General features: G+C 39.9%; 1 protein-coding gene across 14 annotated transcripts in view; it reads left to right on the top strand.

The window, feature by feature from the left end:
• The window catches only part of FER (FER tyrosine kinase), a 433137-nt gene extending 412787 nt beyond the window's left edge, over positions 1-20350 (top strand). For all 14 annotated transcript variants that reach the window (XM_049107895.1, XM_049107893.1, XM_025438260.3 and 11 more), the window contains 2 exons: positions 14876-14998; positions 16175-20350. In XM_049107895.1, the coding sequence (XP_048963852.1) occupies positions 14876-14998; positions 16175-16320 (269 nt within the window). In that variant the 3' untranslated portion in view covers positions 16321-20350. The remainder of the gene's footprint in view (positions 1-14875; positions 14999-16174) is intronic.
• The last annotated feature ends 1028 nt before the right edge of the window (positions 20351-21378 follow it).

The raw sequence follows: 21378 nt of genomic DNA, 5'->3' as shown, positions 1-21378 counted from the left end.
AGGGGGTTTGCATGCCTGTGTTCCATATGAGTGTAACAATCCGAGAACACCCTTTGGCAGGCTACCACCCTAGAGCTCTGACAGCAACATACAGTCTTTATCTGTTTGTCCAGGAGCTGTGGCCTGAGGGCAGACTTCTGGTATGGCACCAATCTATAGGCCTGTGGAGGTTCTGTCTAGGAATAAAGGATGCTATATCTGCACTCTCCCTCTCCTTTGCTTCCCAGAATCTCCCAGAAAGGAGCTTATACCCTTGTCCGGTGCTCAGATTTTAGCAGGTGCCACCTGGAGATGCCTCGATAGCACCTGGCTCTGGTGGTCAGCAGGGCTTACTTTCACAGATCCCACAGGACTGTAACCAATGGAGAAAAAGTTCTTAACCAGCTGCCACCCCTAGGGCACAGCAAGAGGCAATAGGCCCAGAGCTCTGCCTTTCTATGAAAGAGACCTATTAGCTTATTATCAGAGCTACAGCCAGAGGTGCAGGCTTCTGATTGAACACACATCTAAGACCTGACTGATCCTTTCCAGAGACATTAGAGGGCAGGCATCTGCCCCGCTTCATACTCTGTCCTGCTATATACTAGAGCACCAGTATGTCTCAGAAGAGAGCTCTTACACCCAGCTTGTGGCCCAGTTTTAGGGGCTGCCATCCAGAGAATGCCCCTTGATCGGGCTCTATTGACTAAGGGACACTCGCATTCCTGTGTCCCAGAGGACAGTAACAATCAGAGAGATTGTTCTTGGCAAGCTACCCATTCCCCAAGGCACTGCACCAACAGCCAACTATGAAAGAAGCCTATGTGCTTGTCGGGAGCTTCAGACTGAGGGGTAGGCTTCAGGTTTGGCACACATCTAGAGCTTGAGGTAATGTAGACGGTGGACACCGCCTTTGCGTTCTCCCCCTACCTCCCTGGTATCTGAACTTATGAGCTTATGCACTCATCTAGAGCCCCAAATCTTTACACCTGTGCCCAGGGGACAACTCCAGATCAGCTGGCTCTAGTGGTCAGTGGGGCTTACACTTGTAGTCCTACAGGACTGTGGGACCTTAGCCATTGTTTAGGATCTGGCTGCAAATCAGTTACAGTGGTGAGATTCTTTTGGACATGATAGATCTAAGAGTACCCTCAACTACTATGATCTATTAAAAATAAAATAGTCTGTATGGGCAATCACAAGCATTTGAAAGACAACAAGGAACTAGGGCAAAATTGATGACATTCATGTAATACATGAGGCTACTTCTTCAAGATTGGGAGAAATGGCTGTTCCTCTAATGCATAAAAACCAACAAAGAGTCAAACAAAATGAATAAACACTGAAATATGTTCCAAATGAAAAGACAAAAGAAATTCTTAGGAAAAAAAATTTAGTGAAACAGAAGTTACCAGATAAAGACTTCAAAGTAATAATCATAAAGATGCTTGCCAAACTCAGAGAAGAATGGATGAATATAGTGAGAACTTCAATGGATAGAAAATCTAATGGAGTACCACTTACCAAATAGAAGTCACAAAGCTGAAAAATGCAGTAATTGGGCTAAAAAAAAAATACAGTAGAGGGGTTTTACTAGCAGACTAGATGAAAAAGAGAGGATCAGTTAACTCAAAGACAAAGCAGTGGAACTCACCAAATCAGAGCAACAAAAGGAATTTTAAGAAGTGGAGATAACTCAAGGAATTTTCTTATAGGACACCATGAAGCAGACTAACGTTTGCATTATAGAAGTCCCAAAGGAAGAAGAAGAATAAGGGACAGAAAACTTAACTTGAAGAAATAATGGTTTCAAGCTTCCCTAATTTAGGGAAAGAAACACATCCTGATCTACAAGGCTCACTGAGTTCCAAATAAAACTAACTCAAAGAGACTCGCACCAAGACACATCATAATTAAAATGTCAATGATTAAAAAGAATAAAAGAATCTTAAAAACAGCAAGAGAAAAGCAAATTGTTGTTTATAAGTATGCGTCCATAAGACTATCAGAAGATTTTTTAGCAGAAACTTTTAAGCAGGAACTGGTTTTAGCAGACCAGAAGAGTGTAGTAGCACAGTATATTCAGAGGCTGAAAGTATATTCAGAGGCTGAAAGTATAACATTTGCAAACAAGAATACTCTACCTGGCAAAGGTACCATTTAGAATTGAAGGAAATACAAAGCACAAGTTAAGGAGTTGATCACCACTAAAACAGCCTTCCAAGAAATGCTAAAAGGACTTCTCTAAGGACTTCTCTCTAAGGGGTGCTTATTGTAACAAGAAAACACAAAGTATAAGTCTCACTGGTAAAGTTAAATATTTAGTAAAGATAGGAGATTAATCATTTATAAAGCTAGCATAAAAGTTAAAAGACAAAAGTAGTAAAAATGTAACTAAATAATGAGTTAAGGGGTACACAAAATAAATGATATAAACTGTGATATCAAAAACCAGACATGAGGGAGAGTAAATCTGTAGAGCTTTAGAATCCATGCAAACTTAAGTTGTTATCTTAAAAGAATGTTTAGGTTGTTAACTTAAAATAGAGTGTTATAAATATAGATTGTTTTATGTAACTCCTGTGGTAACCACAAAGCAAAAGTCTATACTAAATACACAAAAGATAATTAGAAAAGAAATTTGAGCAACCACTAAAGAAAGTCATCAAACCACAAAGGAAGAGAGCAAGAGAAGAAGGGAACAGAGAGGAACTGCAAACAGCCAGGAAGCAATGAACAAACGGGCAATAAGTACATACCTATCAGCAATTTCTTTAATCATAAATGTACTAAATTCTCCAATCAAAAGACACAGACTGGCTGAATGAATAAAAAAACAAAAACAAGACTCATCTATGTGCTGCCTCCAAGAAACCCACTGCAGATGTAAGGACATACACAGACTCAAAGTGAAGAGACAGGAAAAGATATTTCATGCAAATGAAAATCAAAAGAAAGCTAAGGTAGCTCCGCTTCTGTCACACCAAATAGACTTTAAGACTGTAGTCAAGGACAAAGAAAGGCATCACATAATGATAAAGTGGCCAATACCACAAGAGTATATAACATTTTTAAATATTGATAAATAAATAATATATATTTGTGCAGCCAACGTAGGCTCACTTAAACATACAAAGCAAATATTAACAGATCTAAAGAGAGAAATAGCAATAATGTAGAAGTGTTTAATATACCACATATCTATGGATAGGTCGTCCAGACAGAAGTATCAATAAGGAAATATGGGCCTTAAATAACACACTGGACCAGATAGACTACATAGATATATACAGAACATCTCATTCAGAAGCACCAGAATACACATCCTTCTCAGGTGCACATGGAACATTCTCCAGGGTACATCATATCTTAGGCCACAAAACAAGTCTTGATAAACTTAAGAAGATCTAAATCCTATCGTGCATCTTTTCTGACCACAGTGGTATGAAATTCTACAATTACTGGGAAATTAAACAATATTCTACTGAAAACCAATTAATTAAAGAAGAAACCTTAAAAAAAGAAATACCTTCAGGAGCACCTGGCTGGCTCAGTTAATTAAATGCCTGACTCTTCGTTTTGGCTTAGGTCATGATCTCAGGGTTGTGAATTGGGCCCCACAGGGGGTACCTCACTCAGCATGAAGTCTGCTTGGGTTTCTTTGCCTCTTCTTGTCGCTCTGCCCCTCCTGCAGTGCTTGCACACTCGCTCACTCTCTAATAAATAAATAATATCTTCTTAAAAATAACTTGAGACAAATTTATGAGATGAACAAAAGCAACTTTAAGAGGGAAGTTCATAGCAATAAATAAAGAAAAAAAATCTCAAACTAACATTACTCATCAAGTAACTAGAAAAAGAAGAAATGAAGACCAAAGTTAGTAGAAGGAAAGAAATAACATAGCTCAGAGCAGAAATATGAAATAGAAATTAAAAAGGTAATAAAAAGAACAATGAACAAAGAGTTGGTTCTCTGGAAAAAAAAAAAAAAAAAACCTGACAAACCTTTAGTTAGACTTATCAAGAAAAAAGAGAGGACTCAAATAAAACAAGAAATGAAAGAGGAGCTGTTACAACTAGTACCACAGAAGTAAAGGTCATAAAGGACTACTGTGAACAACAATGTGCCATAAAGCATGGACAAATAAATAAACTCCTAAAAATATACAACTTACCAAGACTGAATTACAAAAAAATAGAAAATCTGACAAATCAATTAGTAATTCAGTTTCCTTAATAGTAAACAATAACAACAAACAAAAGTTCAGGACCACTTGTTTCACTGGTAAATTCTACCAAACACGAAGAAGGATTTATGTTAATTCTTCTTTGGGGCACCTGGGTGGCTCAGTGGTTGAGCGTCTGCCTTTGGCTCAGGCCATGATACCAGGGTCCTGGGATTGAGTCTTACATCAGGCTCCTTGCAGGGAGCCTGCTTCTGCCTCTGCCTCTCTGTCTCTCTCATGAATAAATAAATAAACCTTTTTTAAAAACATTGTTAATTCTTCTTTAAAACTTTTCCAAAAAAAAATAGGAGGAAATACTTCCAAAGTCATTTTTAAAGGCCAGCATCACCCTGATATCAAAACCAGACAAGGACACCACAAGAAAAGAATATTACAAGCCAGTATCCCTTATGAACATAGATGTAAATGCCTCAACAAAATTTTAGCAAACCATATTCAACAATGAATTAAGAGGTTATACACCGTATTCAAGTGGGATTTATCTCAGGGATGCAGGAATGTTTTATCCTCCACAAATCAATCAAAGAGATGTGCCATATTAACAAAAGGAATGATAAAAATTATCATCCCAGTAGTTACAGAAAAGGCATTTAATAAAATTCAACACCCATTTGTGATAAAATCTCAACAAATTTGATATAGAAAGAACATATATGAGCATAATACAAGCCATATGACACAAGCTGTGTCATATAGCTGTGACACAAGCCCACAGCTATCACCATACTCAACAGTGAAAAGCTGAAAGCTTTTCTAAGATCAGGAACAAGACAAGGATTCCCACTGTCACCACTTTTATTCAACATAGTATTGGAGGTTGTAGCCAGAGAAATTAGGTAAAAATAAAATAGAAAGCATTACAACAGGAAAAGAAATAAAATTATCACTCTTTGCAAATGACATTATTGTATATAGAAGCACTAAAGACTCTACCAATAAACTGTTAGAACTAATCAATGAATTCAATTAAAGTTGCAAAGTATAGTATGCAAAAAATCTGTTGCATTTCTATACATTGAAATGAACTGTCAGAGAACTTGAGAAAACCATTCCATTTACAATTGCATTAAAAGGAATAAAATGCCTATGGATAAATTTAACCTAGGAGGTGAGAGACTTGTACGCATACACTGTAAGATTTAATGAAAGAAATTGATGACTATACGAATAAATGGAAAGATATCCTATGCTCCTGGATTAGGAGGATTAATATTGTTAAATGTCTATACTACCCATAGCAATCTGTGGGTTTGTTTTTGAAAGAATTAGGACAAAAAAGCTTCTAAAATTTGTATGAAACCACAAAAGATCGTGAATAAGGCAATTTTGAGAAAGAAAAAAGTTGGAGGCATTGTGTTCCCTGATGTCAAACTGTACTTAAAAAGCTATAGTAATTGAAATAGTACAGTATTGGCATAAGAACAGATAACATGGATCAATGAAACAAGAGAGCCCAGAAATAAACCAACGTATATATGGTCAATCAGTCAATTTACAACAGAGGACCCAAGAATATACAATAGTGAAGGGACAGTTTCTTCAATAAATGCTGCTGGGAAAACTACACAATCACATGCAAAAGAATGAAACTTATCTTATACCATACACAAAAATTAACTCAAAATGGATTCAAGACTTTAACAGAAGACTCAAAACCACAAAACTCCTAGAAGTAAACATAGGCAGTAATTTCCTTGACTTGGTCTTGGAAACCATTTTTTGGATCTGACACGAAAAGCAAAGGTTTTCTACTTTAATAAGCTAGTATGACTACATCAAGCTACAAGTTTCTGCATAGCAAAATAAAGCATCAACAAAATGAAATGGCAACCTGCTGAATGAGAGAAAGTATTTGCAAATCATGTATCTGATAAAGGGCTAATAATATCCAAAATAATTCATACAACTCAATATCAAAAAAATATTCAATTAAAAAAATGGGCAAACTTGTATATTCTTGGATCCTCCATTGTAAATTGATTGACATATATACATTGGTTTATTTCTGGGCTTCTCCTATATGTTTTCCAGAGAAGACATACAGATGGCCAATAAGTACATGAAAGATGTTCAACATTATTAATCATCAAGATCAAGGAAATGCAAATCAAAATCACAATGACATACATGCCCCAGATGCTCTGTGATACTGGGAAAAAAAAAAAAAAAAAGCCTGGTTAAAAAAGCAACTAGAATATAAAAGATCCAGCTCTGGAACTCTTCCTAATAGCAGGGGAGCTGCTGGAACTCTCTCCGAATCAGAGGGGCTGGCAAGTGCCATGGTTTATACTCCCCTCCACCTTGAAAGCCAACCTACCTCCTCAGTGAACCCTGAACTCCCAGCCCATACCAACACAAGCCATCCTACCAAAGCAGCCCCACCCAGCACAGCACACACCAGGACACCCCGATCAGTGCTCATTACATCTGTAGCTGTCTTGCCAAGATGACAAAGGTGCAATGCACCCTGAAAGACACCAGGCCCATACTACTGTGGCTCCAAATGACTTGCTAGGATCCTCCTGGGTGCAGAGTGCTCTGTGACCACTCAGCCTATACCTTGTCCTGGCTCAGCCACCCTACCAGGATGCATCCTGCATAGAGCATCCCAGGACCCCCTGGCTTTCACCCACTTTAGCCTCAGCTCTCCTGTCAAGATGATCTGTGTGGAGAGCCCCAGGATCACCCTAGCCCATGTCTACTTCAGCTTTAGCTGTCCTGCCAGGGCACCCTCTGCACAAAGAGTCTAGGATTGCTCTGTCCCATGGCCAGTTCTGCTCCAGTCATCCCATCAGGGAAGCCCAGTATAGAGTGCCTGGGACCCCCAGAGCCTATCAGCCACAGCTTCAGCCAGCCAGAAACACACATTCTACACAGGGGATGCCCATACACATGACCATTTTCTCAAGTTCAGGAGACATAGCAGTTTTGCCTCATTTATAAAAAGAAACACAGAAAGATATAGAAGACATAGCAGTTTTGCCTCGTTTATAAAAAGAAACACAGAAAGATAAGCAAAATGAAAAGACAGAGGAAGATGTTCCAAATGAAAGAACAAGACAAAACCTCAGAAAAAGAACTAAATGAAACGGGAGATAACCAAGTCTATTTGAGAAATAGCTCAAAGTACTGCCATAAAGATGCTCACCAGACTAGAGAAGAATGGATGATGAACTTTGTGGGAATTTCACTAAGAGGTAGAAAATGTAAAATAGAAATAATCAGTTGAAGTATACAATAACCAAGATGAAAAATATACTTAGATGTAATCAATATTAGATTTGAGGATGAAGAAGAACAGATCAGCAATTTGGAAGACAGGGTAATAGAAAGTACTCAAGTAGAAAGGCAAAAAGTAAAAAAAGAATTTTAAAAATGAGGATAGGTTAAGGGATCATAACCTTCCTCTTAACATCAAGTGAAAAAATACATTATAGGGGTTCCAGAAGGAGAAGAGAAAGGAGTAAAAAACTTGTTTCAAGAAATAATAGCTGAGGGATGCCTGGCTTAGCGGTTGAGCATCTGCCTTCAGCTCAGGACATGATTCTGGAGTTCCAGGATTGAGTCCTGCATTAGGCTCCTGCATAGGGCCTGCTTCTCTTCCCTCTGCCTATGTCTCTGCCTCTCTTTCTGTGTCTCTCATGAATAAATAAATAAAATCTTAAAAAAAAAAGAAAAAGAAAGAAAGAATAACTGAAAACTTACTTAACCTGGGGAAGGAAACACATTAAACAAGATAAATCCAAGGAGACCCACACCATGACACATATAATTAAAATTTCAAAGTATAAAGATTTAAAAAAATGTTACAGCAGCAAAAGAAAAAAGCAACTTGTAACATACAAGGGAAATCCTATAAAGCTTATTTTTTCGGCAGAAATTTTGCAGGCCAGAAGAGAATGGCATCATGATATTCGAAGTGCTGAAAGGAAAAAACCTACAACCAAAAATACTCCACCTGGGAAGGTTATCATCCAGAATTAAAGGAAGAGTAGTGGGCAGCCCAAGTGGGACTTTTTTAAGTGGAAAAGGACATAATTAGAAGAAAAATATGGAAGGAAAGGGTAATATTCATATAAGACAACACAGACTTTAAAACAAAGACTGTAGCAAGAGACAAAGAAGGGCAATACATAATGATAAAGGATCAAGAGGATATAACAGTTGTAAATATCTATCACCCAATATTGGGGCACTTAAATACATAAAGCAAATATTAACAGACATAAAGGAAGAGTTTGATACTAATAAAATAATAGTAGAGGACTTTAAAACCCTACTCACATCAATGGAGAGCTCATCCAGGCAGAAAATCAATAAGGAAACAGTGTCTTTGGATGACACAATAGACCAGATGGACTTAACAGATCTATATAGAACATTCCACCCAAAGACACAGAACACACATTCTTTTCAACTGCACATAGAACATTCTCCAGAATAGATCACCTTAGGCCACAAAGTAAGTCTCAATACATTTAAGAAGACTGATGTCATATTTTACATCTTTTCTGATCACAACAGTATGCAACTAGAAATCAATTACAGGAAAAAAACTTGAAAAAGCACAAACACATGGAGGATGAACAACATGCCACTAAACAAGCAATGAGTCAATGAAAAAAATCAAAGAGGAAATAAAATATACATGGAGACAAATGAAATTGAAAACACAATGGTTCAATATCTTTGAGATGCAGCAAAAGGAGTTCTAAGGGAAATGGTTCAATATCTTTGAGATGCAGCAAAAGGAGTTCTAAGGGAAACTCATAGTGATACAGGTCTTCCTCAAGAAACAAAAAGTAAATCTCAAACAATCCAACCTTACACCTAAAGGAACTAGAAAAAGAGTAACATATATAAAGACCAGAGTTAGTAGAAGGAAAGAAATAAAGATCAGAGTAGACATAAATGAGAGACTTGAAAAAAAAAAGAAAGAAAGAAAGAAAAAAATCAGTGAAACCAAGATCTGGTTCTTTGAAAAAATCAACAAAATTGCTAAATTTCTAGCCAGACTCATCAAGAAATAAGGAGGACCCAAATAAAACCAGAAATGAAAGAAAAGTAACAACCAAGATGACAGAAGTACAAAGGATTACAAGAGACTACTGCAAAAAATTCTATGCCAATGAATTGGAAAACCTAGAAGAAATGGATAAATTTCTAGAAACATCTTCTAAAAATTAGGAACGGGGGCACCTGGGTAGCTGTGGTTGAGCATCTGCCTTTGACTCAAGTCCTGGGATCAAGTCCCACATCAGGCTCCCCACAGGGAGCCTGCCTCTCCCTCTGCCTATGTTTTTGCCCCTCTATATATCTCTTGTGAATAAATAATCTTTTTAAAAACTTTTTAAAAATAAAAATTAGGAACAAGTAGAACATCTGATCAGACCAGTTGCTAATAACCAAATTGAGTTGGTAATCAAAAAGTTCCCAACAAACTGAAGTCCAGAACCAGATGGATTCACGGGTGAATTCTATCAAACATTTAAGGGAGAGTTAATATTTATATTCCTCGAATTATACAAAGAAATGGAAGAGGAAAGAAAGTTTCCAAAAACATCCTATAAGGTAGCCTTACCTTTATACCAAAACCAGACCAAGACACTACAAAAAAAGAAAACTATGCCACTGTCCCTGTTGAACAAAGATGCAAAAACCCTCAACAAAATTAGCAAACCATATTCAACATTACATTAAAAGGATCATTCACCACAATCAAGTAGGATTTATTCAAGGAGTGCAAGGATGTGTTAATAGTCACAAATCAATCAAAATGATACACCACATTAACAAAATAAGGATAAGAATCATAGGACCATTTCAGTTAGATGCACAGAATGCATTTGACCAAATTCAATATCCATTCATGTTAAGAATTCTTAATAAGGTGGGTTTAGATGGACCATACCTCAACATAGTAAGGCCATATATGAAAACTCACAGCTAACATCATACTCAATAGTGAAAAACTGAGAGCTTTTCCTCTAAGATAAGGAACAGGACAAGGATGTCCATTCTTGCCACTTTTATCCAACATAGTATTGGATGTCCTAACCATAGCAGTGGGATAAGAAAAAGAAAGCGCATCCAAGTTGGTAAGGAAGAAGTAAAACTGTCTCTATTTACAGATAACATGATGCTATACACAGGAAACCCAAAAGACTGCACAGAAAACTATTACAATAAATAAATTTAATAAAGTTGCAGGATACAGGGATCACTTGGTGGCACAACGGTTTGGCGCCTGCCTTTGGCCCAGGGCGCGATCCTGGAGACCCAGGATCGAATCCCACATCGGGCTCCCGGTGCATGGAGCCTGCTTCTCCCTCTGCCTGTGTCTCTGCCTCTCTCTCTCTGTGTAACTATCATAAATTTAAAAAAATAATAATAATAATAAAGTTGCAGGATACAGATTAACATACAGAAATCTATGGCATTTTTATACACTAAAAACAAAGTAGCAAAAATAGAAATTAAAACAATTCTACTTACATTTGCACTAAAATAGTAAAATATCTAGGAACAAACTTAACCAAGGAGGGGAAAGACCTGTACTCTGAAAACTATAAAACACTGATGAAAGAAAGGCATTTGAAAATGATAAAAGCAAATGGTAAGACATACCATGCTCATGGGTTAGAAGAAATAGCATTATTAAAATGTCCATACAACCCAAAGCCATCTACAGATTCAATGCAATCCTTATCAAAATACCAATAGTATTTTTCAAAGAACTAGAATAAATAGTCCTAAAATCTGTATGGAATCACAAAAAGACTCTGAAGAGCCAAGGTAGTATTGAGAAAGAAGCAAAAAGCTGAAGTTATCACAATTCCAGATTCTGATATACTACAAAGCCGTAGGAATCAAAAAAGTATGGTATTGGCACAAAAACAGACACATAGATCAATGGAACAGAAAAGAATCCAGGTATAAAACCATGCTTATATGGTCACTTGAGCTATGATAAAGGAGACCAGAATATACATTGAGGAAAAGACAATCTTTTTAATAAATGGTGCTGGGATGGAGCACTTGGCTTGCTCAGTTGGAAGAGTGTATGATTCTTGATCTCAAGGTCATGAGTTTGATCCCCATTTTGTGTATAGAGATTACTTACATAAATATTTTTTTAAAAAATACTAATAAATGGTGCTGGGAAAACTAGATAGCTGCAGCCAAAAGAACAAAACTGGACCACTGTCTTACTATACCACACAACAATAAACTCAAAATAAAGATGTAAATGTGAGACCTGAAACCATAAAACTCTTAGAAGAAAACATTGATATTTTTGATACTAGCCTTAGCAACATTTTTCTAGGTAGGTCTCCTCAGGCAAATGAAACAAAGGCAAAAATAAACCATTGGGACTACACCAAAATACTCTGCTGCACAGCAAAGGAAACCATCAACAATACAAAAAAGGCAGCCTTCTGAATGAGAGATGATATTTGTAAATGAGATATCTGATAAGGGTTAATATCCGAAGTATATCAAGAACTTACACAACTCCAAAAAACCCACAGATAATCTGATTAAATAATGGGCAGAGGACCTGAACATTTTTTCCCAAAGAAGACATACAGAGAGCCAACAGACACATGAAAATATGCTTAATATCCCTCATCATCAAGGAAATGCAAATCAAAACCAAACTGAAATATCACCTTACACCTATAAGAATGGCTAGAATCTAAAAGAAAGAACAAGTATTGGCGAGAATGTGGAGAAAAACAAGCCCTTTGCTCTGTTATAGGAATGTAAATTAGTACAGCCACTGTAGTGAACAGTTTAGGGGTTCCTCAAGAAATTAAAAATAAAAACACCATACAGTCCCATAATTTCACTACTGTTTATCAGAAGAAAATGAAAACACTCATTCAAAAAGATATATGCACTCCTTTGTTTATCGCAGCATTATTTATAATAGCCAAGATAGGGAAGCAACCTGTGTCTGTTGATAGATGAATGGATAAAGAAGATGTGGGGGCTGTGTGTGTGTGTGTGTGTGTGTGTGTGTCTATAAAACTACAATGAGGTCACCTCATACCTGTTACTAGGACTATAATCAAAAAGACCAGGGCAGCCCGGGTGGCTCAGTGGTTTAGCGCTGCCTTCAGCCCAGGGCCAGATCCTGGAGACCCAGGATCGAGTCCCGTGTCGGGCTCCCTGAATGGAGCCTGCTTCTCTCTCTGCCTGTGCCTCTCCCTCTCTCTCTGTGGATCTATCATGATTAAATAAATAAAAAATCTTTAAAAAAAAAAAAAGACCACAAATAACATGTTTGTTAGGATGTGAAGAAAGGGAAGCTTCTTGTGCGCTGCTGCTGAAAATATGTGTAGTGAAGCCACTAAGGAAAACTGTATGATGATTCCTAAGGAAAAAAAAAAATTAAAAAAAAAAGAACTATATGATACAGTATTTTAACTTCTGGGTATTTATTTGAAGAAAAAGGAAACACTAACTGGAAGTGATAGATGCCTTCCCATATTCATTGCAGCATTATTTACAGTAGCTATGACATGTCAATCAGTGTCCGCTGACAGATAAAAAGATAGAGACGATGTGGTATACATATGCAAGGGAATATTACTCAGCCGTAGAAAATAGTATCTTGCCATTGTGGCACCATGGATGGACCTCAAGCTCATTATGTTAAGTGAGATAAGTCAGAGAAAAACAAATAACTTATGGTTTCACTTTCACATGAAATCTTAAAAAGAAGGAAGGAAGGGAGGGAGGGAGGGAAAAGAAAAGAAAAGAGAAAGGAAGAAAACCTAGGTTATAGATACAGGGAACAGGTTGGTGGTTGCCAGAGGTAGGGGATGGGTAAAATGGGTGAAAGGCGTCAAAAGGTACTAATTTCCAGTCGTGAAAAAAAGAAATCATGGGTATATAAAACAAAGCACAATGACTGTAATTAATATTCCTATATTGCTCATTTGAAAATAGCTAAGACAGTAAACCTTTACAGTTTTCATCACAAGAAAAAAAATTGTAACTAAGTATGGTGATGGATGTCAATTAGATTTACCACATTAATCATTTTGCAAAATGTACAAATATTGATTCATTATGCTATACACTAAAGCTAATATAATACTTATCAATTATACCTCACTAACATAAGTAGATAAATTTAAAATATCTTTAAAAATAAATTTAAATTATCCCAGCAAAACCAGGTTCAAAGTCAAGGTTATAGAACGAGGTTATTAACTTTCACTGTTAGAAGGTGATCTTGGTCGATAGACAACATACCCTTCTTGATCTCTACCCTGGTATTATCTTACAAAAAACAAAGTATTTAGTTTTGCGTACCTTTGACTTTCTCCCAGAATTGATCTTGTAGCCATTGAGTGACTTTCCTGAAACATATTAAATTATGGGCTGGGGAACCTGGAGAGAGTGGATAGGCAGACCAGAAAACTAATCCTACTGCCGAACAGCGTAGTGAATTTCCATAATCACTGTCTAGTAAGGAAGCTAATTCCCGCAGCTGCAGGGGAAGATCCGCACCCACACTCAGCTCGCGAAGCGCAGGCTCGCTCCCATTCTCATCTGACTTTGTTCAAGCGAGAGACAGAGGCCTCTTCTTCCTTGAAAGTAACAAGGCGTTTATAACGGAGGGGTGTTCCCGGTCCTGGAGCAGCAGAGTAGAGGCGGGCAGCTAACCATGGGGATAGGAATGAAATCATGGAAAAATCCGTTTACACCACCACAGGGGCAGTTTCGTCACGATCGTATACGCTCTCGGTGTAAAACGAAAATTACAATACAAATGTGTTGTGAAAATCTTTACATTTTCTTAGCCTCTTAGAAGATGGAAAGGATTTTTCTGTTTCCACATCCATCTCCAGGAGGTATCTTGTGCTTTTTATCTCTGTGCTTCTCTACAAGACTACCAAAAAAAAAAAAAAAATTCTGAAGAGCTTATTAGTTCTTGTAGCTCAATAAAACAGGTGCAGCAAGAGTTTTGTTTTTGTTTTTGTTTTTTTTTTTTGCAGCAAGGTATTTTGACGAAACACAAGGCACCGTGTAATTTAAAGAAGTTGTTTTTATCAGCCAGCTACATTGATTCTACTGTATTCAAAATATGCAGGAAAAAAATATATTTTCCATAAATAAAACCGTGGAGAAAATGAGAACTTTAAGGATGTAGGAATATCTGCACACAGTGATGAGTAAAAAAAACAAAATAAAACAAAACAAAACTGAAGAAGCTTTCATTATTGCTTTAAGTTTGTGATTTTAATGGAAAGAAAATGATGCAGGCAGAAAACAAAATTGCAGAAATCCGACTTGCTTAGTCTCCTAAGGCTTTGATGTCTACAAATTTATATCTTTTTCTACGTAAGTCATCCATCTCATTTAAATGCCACAGGGAAAGTGGGCTGGCGTGCTGGCCGGATATTTGGTTTTGGTGGGGGGAGAGCGACTTGAACGCTGATCTTGTTAAACTAGCAGCCTGCCTATTCATTTAGTTGGTAATAGTACTAGTTCTGCAAAGGAAAACCAGTGACTAGTTACTGGCGTTCCGTGGGCAAGTTTAAGTACGCTCACGTGTGCCCGGCAGAGGCACGCAGAACAGAAGTGGCCCCCGCATCACCCGCTTACCTGGTTATGGTTTTGTCCGCCTGCAGGGAGATACAGTTCTGAGAGCGACGTGTGGAGCTTCGGCATCCTCCTCTGGGAGACCTTCAGCTTAGGAGTGTGCCCCTACCCCGGAATGACAAATCAGCAGGCGCGGGAGCAAGTGGAAAGAGGTGAGCCAAAGACATGGGGTGGAAGGGTTCGCCTCCAGCCCCGGGGGCCGTGCTAACACCGGGTCCAGGGACGGCCCAGCACGAGGAGGGCGTGTGAACAAGACCACGGAGGTGCCGCTGTATCTGCTTTGGCATCCCATGGATGGTGGCGGGTGGGGGGTGCTTACAAAACGAAAACCAACAACCACCAAAGAAACTTCTAAGGATTCCAATAGTTTTAAAAACAGAGCTACAGGCTTGTCTCCCATTGCCCCAGCCTGGCATGACACCTGCAAGGCTGTGCCTCTCCCTGCCTTCAAGAAAATAGAGTAGCGTTCCCCAACCTCTTATTTTTTTTTTTTTATTCTGTGCCAACTGAGCGCCATTAATAGTATCGTAAATTGAAACATAGTTAGACTGGAGAGTGAAGTGTTTGAAAATTTTCTGACGTTTCTGAAGAAGCCATGTACTGCTCCCAGATCAGAAACGGGAACAGGTGGGTGATGGTGACACACTGGCGTGCACCTGTGTCATCTGCGGCTTGCAGCAGAGAGAATGCTTTCGACGCGGTGGTGGTGCCTGCTGATGCTCTGGAGGGGCCAGGCTGTAGACCTGGTGCAGGAGGAGGACTTGCCAGCCCCCTGCTTTCCCCTCTCAGCCATCCTCCTCCCCGCATCCGCGACCACAGGCAGGTGCGCATGGCCCGGCACACCGCCAGGTGGCTTCGAATTCAAGGCTGTTCTTGGGCTGTCAAGGAATAGAACTCCTGTTCATTTTTATTTCACGTTTGAATTAGTGTCTATAAAATCCTCATCCTCTCTTCATCTCCAGAACCCTGGGTTGTATAGATGATTCTCTAAAGCTCGGCCCACACCACCTAACAGCACATTCTAAAAGCAGAAGCAAATGCTGAGAGCAACTAAAATATGTGTTTGTATGTGATCTATCTTGCCTCAGACTTTGTGACAAATGAACACATGAAAAATGAGTTATTCCAGCCAAAAGGTAACCCGATGGCTCTGTAATACTGAATTCTGCATCACTTGTAGAAAACAGAAGTCAGTGTGCCCTGAAACGGGTTTTCTGTCTCTGTTCCACCTACTACATAAGGTACTGAAGATCACCAGCCACATAAGTCCCCATGTGCGCATTTCCGTCTTTCCTGAACCCTCTGCTCTCTTCCTCTTGGGTCTTCAGGGTACCGAATGTCAGCCCCCCAGCATTGCCCAGAGGACATTTTTAAAATTATGATGAAGTGTTGGGATTATAAACCTGAAAACCGCCCCAAGTTCAGTGAACTTCAGAAAGAGCTCACGGTCATCAAGAAGAAAGTCACACAGTGACGGAGCAGTGCCAACCGCCTCCGGGACCTGGGCGTCTGGCAGAGTGACATCGTTCTCCCCGCTAACAATGAGTTTATACCACATTACCTGCAACAGTCTTCTAAGGTGATTTTTGTTATTAACTGTTTTGTTTTGTTTTGTTTTTAAGTATGTGCCACTCACAAAAAAAGACAAGGGCAAAAATGTATTCAAGAAACAGACACTCTTACCAAGGGCTTTATTAGCTCACCGCAGCAATCCTGCCATTTCAGGCCACTGTAAATAGAAAAGCACAGCCTCTCGGTGTAAGGGAAGAGCAGATCTTTCCCACACCAGGACCACTGATGTTTGTCAGAGGTTTTCTACTTCAGGCGCAGTCCCCGGGCTGCTGCCCTATGCCACAGACCCTACTCCATCGGTGCTAAAAGCAGCATTGGTAATGCCATGTCTGCAGGACACATTCCAACCAAAGGCGGCTCTTTGCTCTGCCAAGGCAAGATTCTGTTTGTAAACACCATTTTATATTGGGAATTAGTTGGACCTCTTAGGGTTTTTCTCTTCTTTCTTGCCAGAAATAAGTGCCGTGTGGGAAGCATCACATTCCTGTATTATTAGGAAGGTAGCTGTTTCCCCTGCTCCTTTGTCTGGGCATTGGCCAGCGATGCATGGAATGTCCTCCCAGAGCCCATGCTTAGGGTTGAAATAGCAGCTCTTTAAAGGAGGTTTTTTGGGAGCTGTGCCAGCAAGAAGCAAGTTTGATTGGGGGGGGTGGTCTGGAGAAAGGAGCAGCTACTGAAGCAATCAAAGGGAAGAGAAGGAAAATATAAAGTCTGCCTTCTTATCAGAGTTATGCCTTTTCACACACACACACACACACACACACACACACACCCCGACCTATTATTTTATGGTCTGAATTCACAACAAAAATTGTAAGAAATGTTTCCAGAAGTTCATAGTTAGTTAGAGCTTAATGGCAGCAAAAAAACTTTTTAGCGAAACTACAGAGCACAAGGTCACAGAAATAAGAGCCTACCTTTGGTTAAGTACCTTCACCTCAGAGGAGACACCCTGGTAGTTAATCCTCTTGATTTCCACCCATTTCCAGAGCTGAAAGGATTTCATGATTCTAGTTCATCAACACACTGATGTTGCCATCACACACATGCTGCCAATAAGCAGGAGCAAACCGTTAAGAAGTTAAATGAACATCGCTGAGGGCGAAGACACAGGGACAGCCCTCCCGTTTCCGCTGTCCCTTCACTTACCCTTATCCTGCTACCTGGACGTCCTTATCTTAGCTGACAGGTGTGCAGGCGCAGTTCTGGGGATGCTCCAGGTAGATAACACGTAACACAGAGCTGAGGGTAGGCTTCTGTTGAGCTGAATATTAGCTGCATCCAGGGAACTCACCCCTGTGTTCTGTATATAGTTGCCTCTCAGGATAAATATGTGTGCAGGAGATGGTCATGCTCAGGGGTAAATGTGGCTTGAGAGCTCTTAGTGAGTGCTCGGGCCTGTGTCCAGATAACTAGCACCTTAGTGATCGTTTGGTTATATCTATTGGAAGAGCTTATGGGATAGAAAACTCCCGCTGCCCCCTCCAGCTGTTTGCTGCCCACCAATACCAGTGCACAGAACCCGCACCCAGTACTCTAACAGGTATAAAGGACAATACTGAAGAGAAGAAGATGCCTTGTGTCTGTCATTTCAATTTCCTTGCAGGGTGTGTGCACATTTAATAATCACTACATCCAGACTCCAATGAAAGCTGAATAAACTCGCCCTGCAAAACACACTGCAACAGACAAAGCAACTTTTTAAAAAATCAGCATTGTCTCCCCTTCTGTCAGATACGGTAAATAAATGGAAACCTCCTTTGAAGGCATATACGGTAAATCAAAACACAGACGCATTAATTAAGTGCCGGGGTCTTCAGGCACTTGCCAGCCTTCAAAAGAACGAGTCAGATGGGACATTTTTACCTTTTGTCCGTACTTCCAAACGAGTCTCTTTGTAATATTCTTTGTTTAAAGAAAACAGCCTCTCATCACTTACTAGCCTCTGTGCTAAGCTCTCTGCAAGGAGAGGGAATGACGGTTTTGGCTTTAATTTTGTGAACAAGACCCAAAGCTTAATCTTTTGCATTCTGGTGTAAAGAATGAACGTGGCATTGATATTTCACTCATCCGGGCTGTTAGAATTTGCAATTCACATCATAATTCTGTGCTTAAATTAAAGAAGCTTTTCAAAACATCGTGACATCTGCAGCATTTAAATTCTATCTTATTCTTTGTCCCAAAGCAGGCAGCAGTATAGTTGAGGATTAATAACTTATTGGGAGTCTTTCAGGATCAGTTGTATGGTATATTAAATTTAATATAGGCACATGCATTTAAGAAAAACTTATGCAAACCATTTTTTTTACTCTTAATTTTGTTGTGCTTGGAGCATAATTTATTCATCCCTTCTGTCAGTGATAATTATTGGAATTATGTACTTTAAGAGGCTAATCCATACCCAGAAAGCATACATATAAATACTGTTCTGAATTTGCAAGTTGATGTAAGGGAAAGAAGGCTTCAGAAATGCACAGGACCCCTATAACTTGTTTAGTAAGAAAACAGCAACCACAATTGCCACTAGACTGAATGTAATTAAGCCAGGTCACAAATCTTTGTGTTGTTATGGATTTTTCAAAAGAGTTGCATGTATCATTCCTACACAGCTCCTGCAAGGATTCCTTGAATTCATGAGTACAGTGTGGGGATGGGGAGAAGATGAGCCCAGGCAGCCTGACTCACCTGCATTTTTCCATCTTGAGTCCCCCAGGAACCTCTATGACAAATAATTAGGTAGCCCATCATTTTTCAAAAAATGAAATCTTTTAATGTCAAATTAATGTTTACTACCAATATCTGAAACCGAAAATTAATTTCGTATCCCATGCAATCTGAGGTTACTTCTCAAAACGAATATATTCTTTCTCTTCCAGGAAAATATTAATAAAGGATTAATAGGTTTTGTTTAAACTTCTAAAACCAGAGGCCTTATTTCAGCCCATCCTGCCCCCGAGTCCCCAGTGAGAGATTTCATGTAATCATTTCCCTCTTATCTCCCAAATCTAATACAGGCAGTACAGTTCTTCACCCATAAATCACCATTTTATCACAAATACGACATTATTGAAACATCTTACCAGCAGATCAGTACAGACCATGAGCCTAATTGTATTTGCTATTGTTCAGTGCACGTTTCACAACTTTTTCATTCGAAGGTTCTCTTTAAAAGAAAAGCTAATGTTTAATCATTGAAAGAGGTTTAATTTCCTTTAAGCCGCAACACGGTTTCCTTGTCTATGTTTTATACTCACATTTTGGTTTTGCCATATAGTTTCATATAGTTCGGCTAATACCACTAAAATAGCTGCAAGACCGTGTCAAGAAGAAAGCGTTTTAATCATAATATACGCCCCACACTGAGGCCCTCGTTCGTGGGATGAACACCAACCTTACAATGCAAAAATCAGTGACGGTGTGGTGCTGTCATTACGAGCGCGCTCAGGCACTGCACCGGAGTGTGCTTTCCTGTGAGTTGGCAGGCGTTCCAAGGGTGTACCTGCCAACCTCAGGTGCTCTGCTCTGTGGGCACTGTCATGTGGCCAGGGGTCATCTGAAGTGAGACCGACACATTCTGAAGACAGGCCATTTGTCCCAGCCCTCTGCCTTTACGGGTCCCCCCTCGATCACAGCACCCGCAGGTTAGGAGCCTCCTACCACCAGAACTGACCGTCCGTAGGCACTGTTCTCAGTCTGCAAAGACTGACTTTTGGGTCTAGGTCAGAGCCCGCACACAGAACCGAGAACAACACAAAATAAGGGCAACAAAAGGGCAGGCATTGAAAAAAGACACGTCTTCTTTATGTATTAATATGTTAATTAAATGGAAACAAAGATTTTATATGAAAATGAGTTTATATTACATTTCCATTATACTATTAAGTTAGCATGAAAGTTTACCATCAAAATAAAGTTACCTCTTTTATTACTAACTCTGATTTGCTCAATGCATACCAGACATTTTTTTATTAAATATTTCAATTTTATTTTTCTCTGTTTTGATTAGTTTCACATTAAGCCTGAATACTATATTATTGGGGAGAATCCCGAATTGTATATTCACTTCTGCAAAAGGAAATACTCACATACAAGATTACCTACTTGAAGGAGATACCGATAGTCTTAGAGACCCACAGTATCTGGTATTAAAGGATAATACCGTCCTACAGAAGGTGCATGAACTCCGTAGCTCAGTCATAATTCAATCTTAGGATATGCTCACCCCCCCCCCCCCTTGAAAACTGGCCTCCGGCCTCACACTGACTCAGAGGTTAAATTCTGAATTGTGGAGTATAGACGTTCAGAATCACTTGGCTCCCTAATAAGGATGGAGCGTCTTGGGTGGTAGAAAGACCCTGTTGACCTGAGTGCCAGTCACTTTAACCTGTCCAGGAGTAAGAACGTAGGCTTGACAGTGAAGGAGGTGCTGGGGCAGGAGAGCAAGGAGCCAGTTGCTGTCAGGGATGCTGCAGATGTGGGCTAATTCCAGGAGAACAGAGACGTAGACAGTGTCACCGGAAAGCGCCAGGAGACCGGTGCCTCCAGCCCAGATCCTTCCTATAGGAAATGAGAAGGATCTGGGAGCCAAAAGAAGCAGAAGAGGCCGCGGGCCGGCGTGTGGGCCTCTGTCCCTGTGCAGGCCTCCCGGCCTCACTCACGGCCCCAGCCCACCTGCTGCGAGGCCTCAGCGCTCAGGCTCCTTCCCTGTGGTGCTTAGAGTCCAGGTATGTAAGACCCTCATTGGTCCCACTGTTAGAGACCTCTGGCCCCGATGGGCTGCGGCCAGCCCTGTTCCCCCCACCCCCGGTTACGCCCTGAGGGACCATCGTGAGCCGAGCTCCTCCTGGGGATCGAGGAGCCACGGGGCAGGGGCCGGGTTCCTGTGTCTGTCCCCTGCTCCCAGGGCACAGCCTGCAGCCAGGCCTGCTGAGCCCGTCAGGTGATCCAGGCAACGAAGCGG

This window comes from Canis lupus, chromosome 3 (assembly GCF_003254725.2).
Source record: "Canis lupus dingo isolate Sandy chromosome 3, ASM325472v2, whole genome shotgun sequence".
In the NCBI taxonomy this organism is placed as follows: domain Eukaryota; kingdom Metazoa; phylum Chordata; class Mammalia; order Carnivora; family Canidae; genus Canis; species Canis lupus.
Note: the sequence above shows the minus strand (reverse complement) of the source record. Positions and strands in the feature narration are given on the sequence as shown.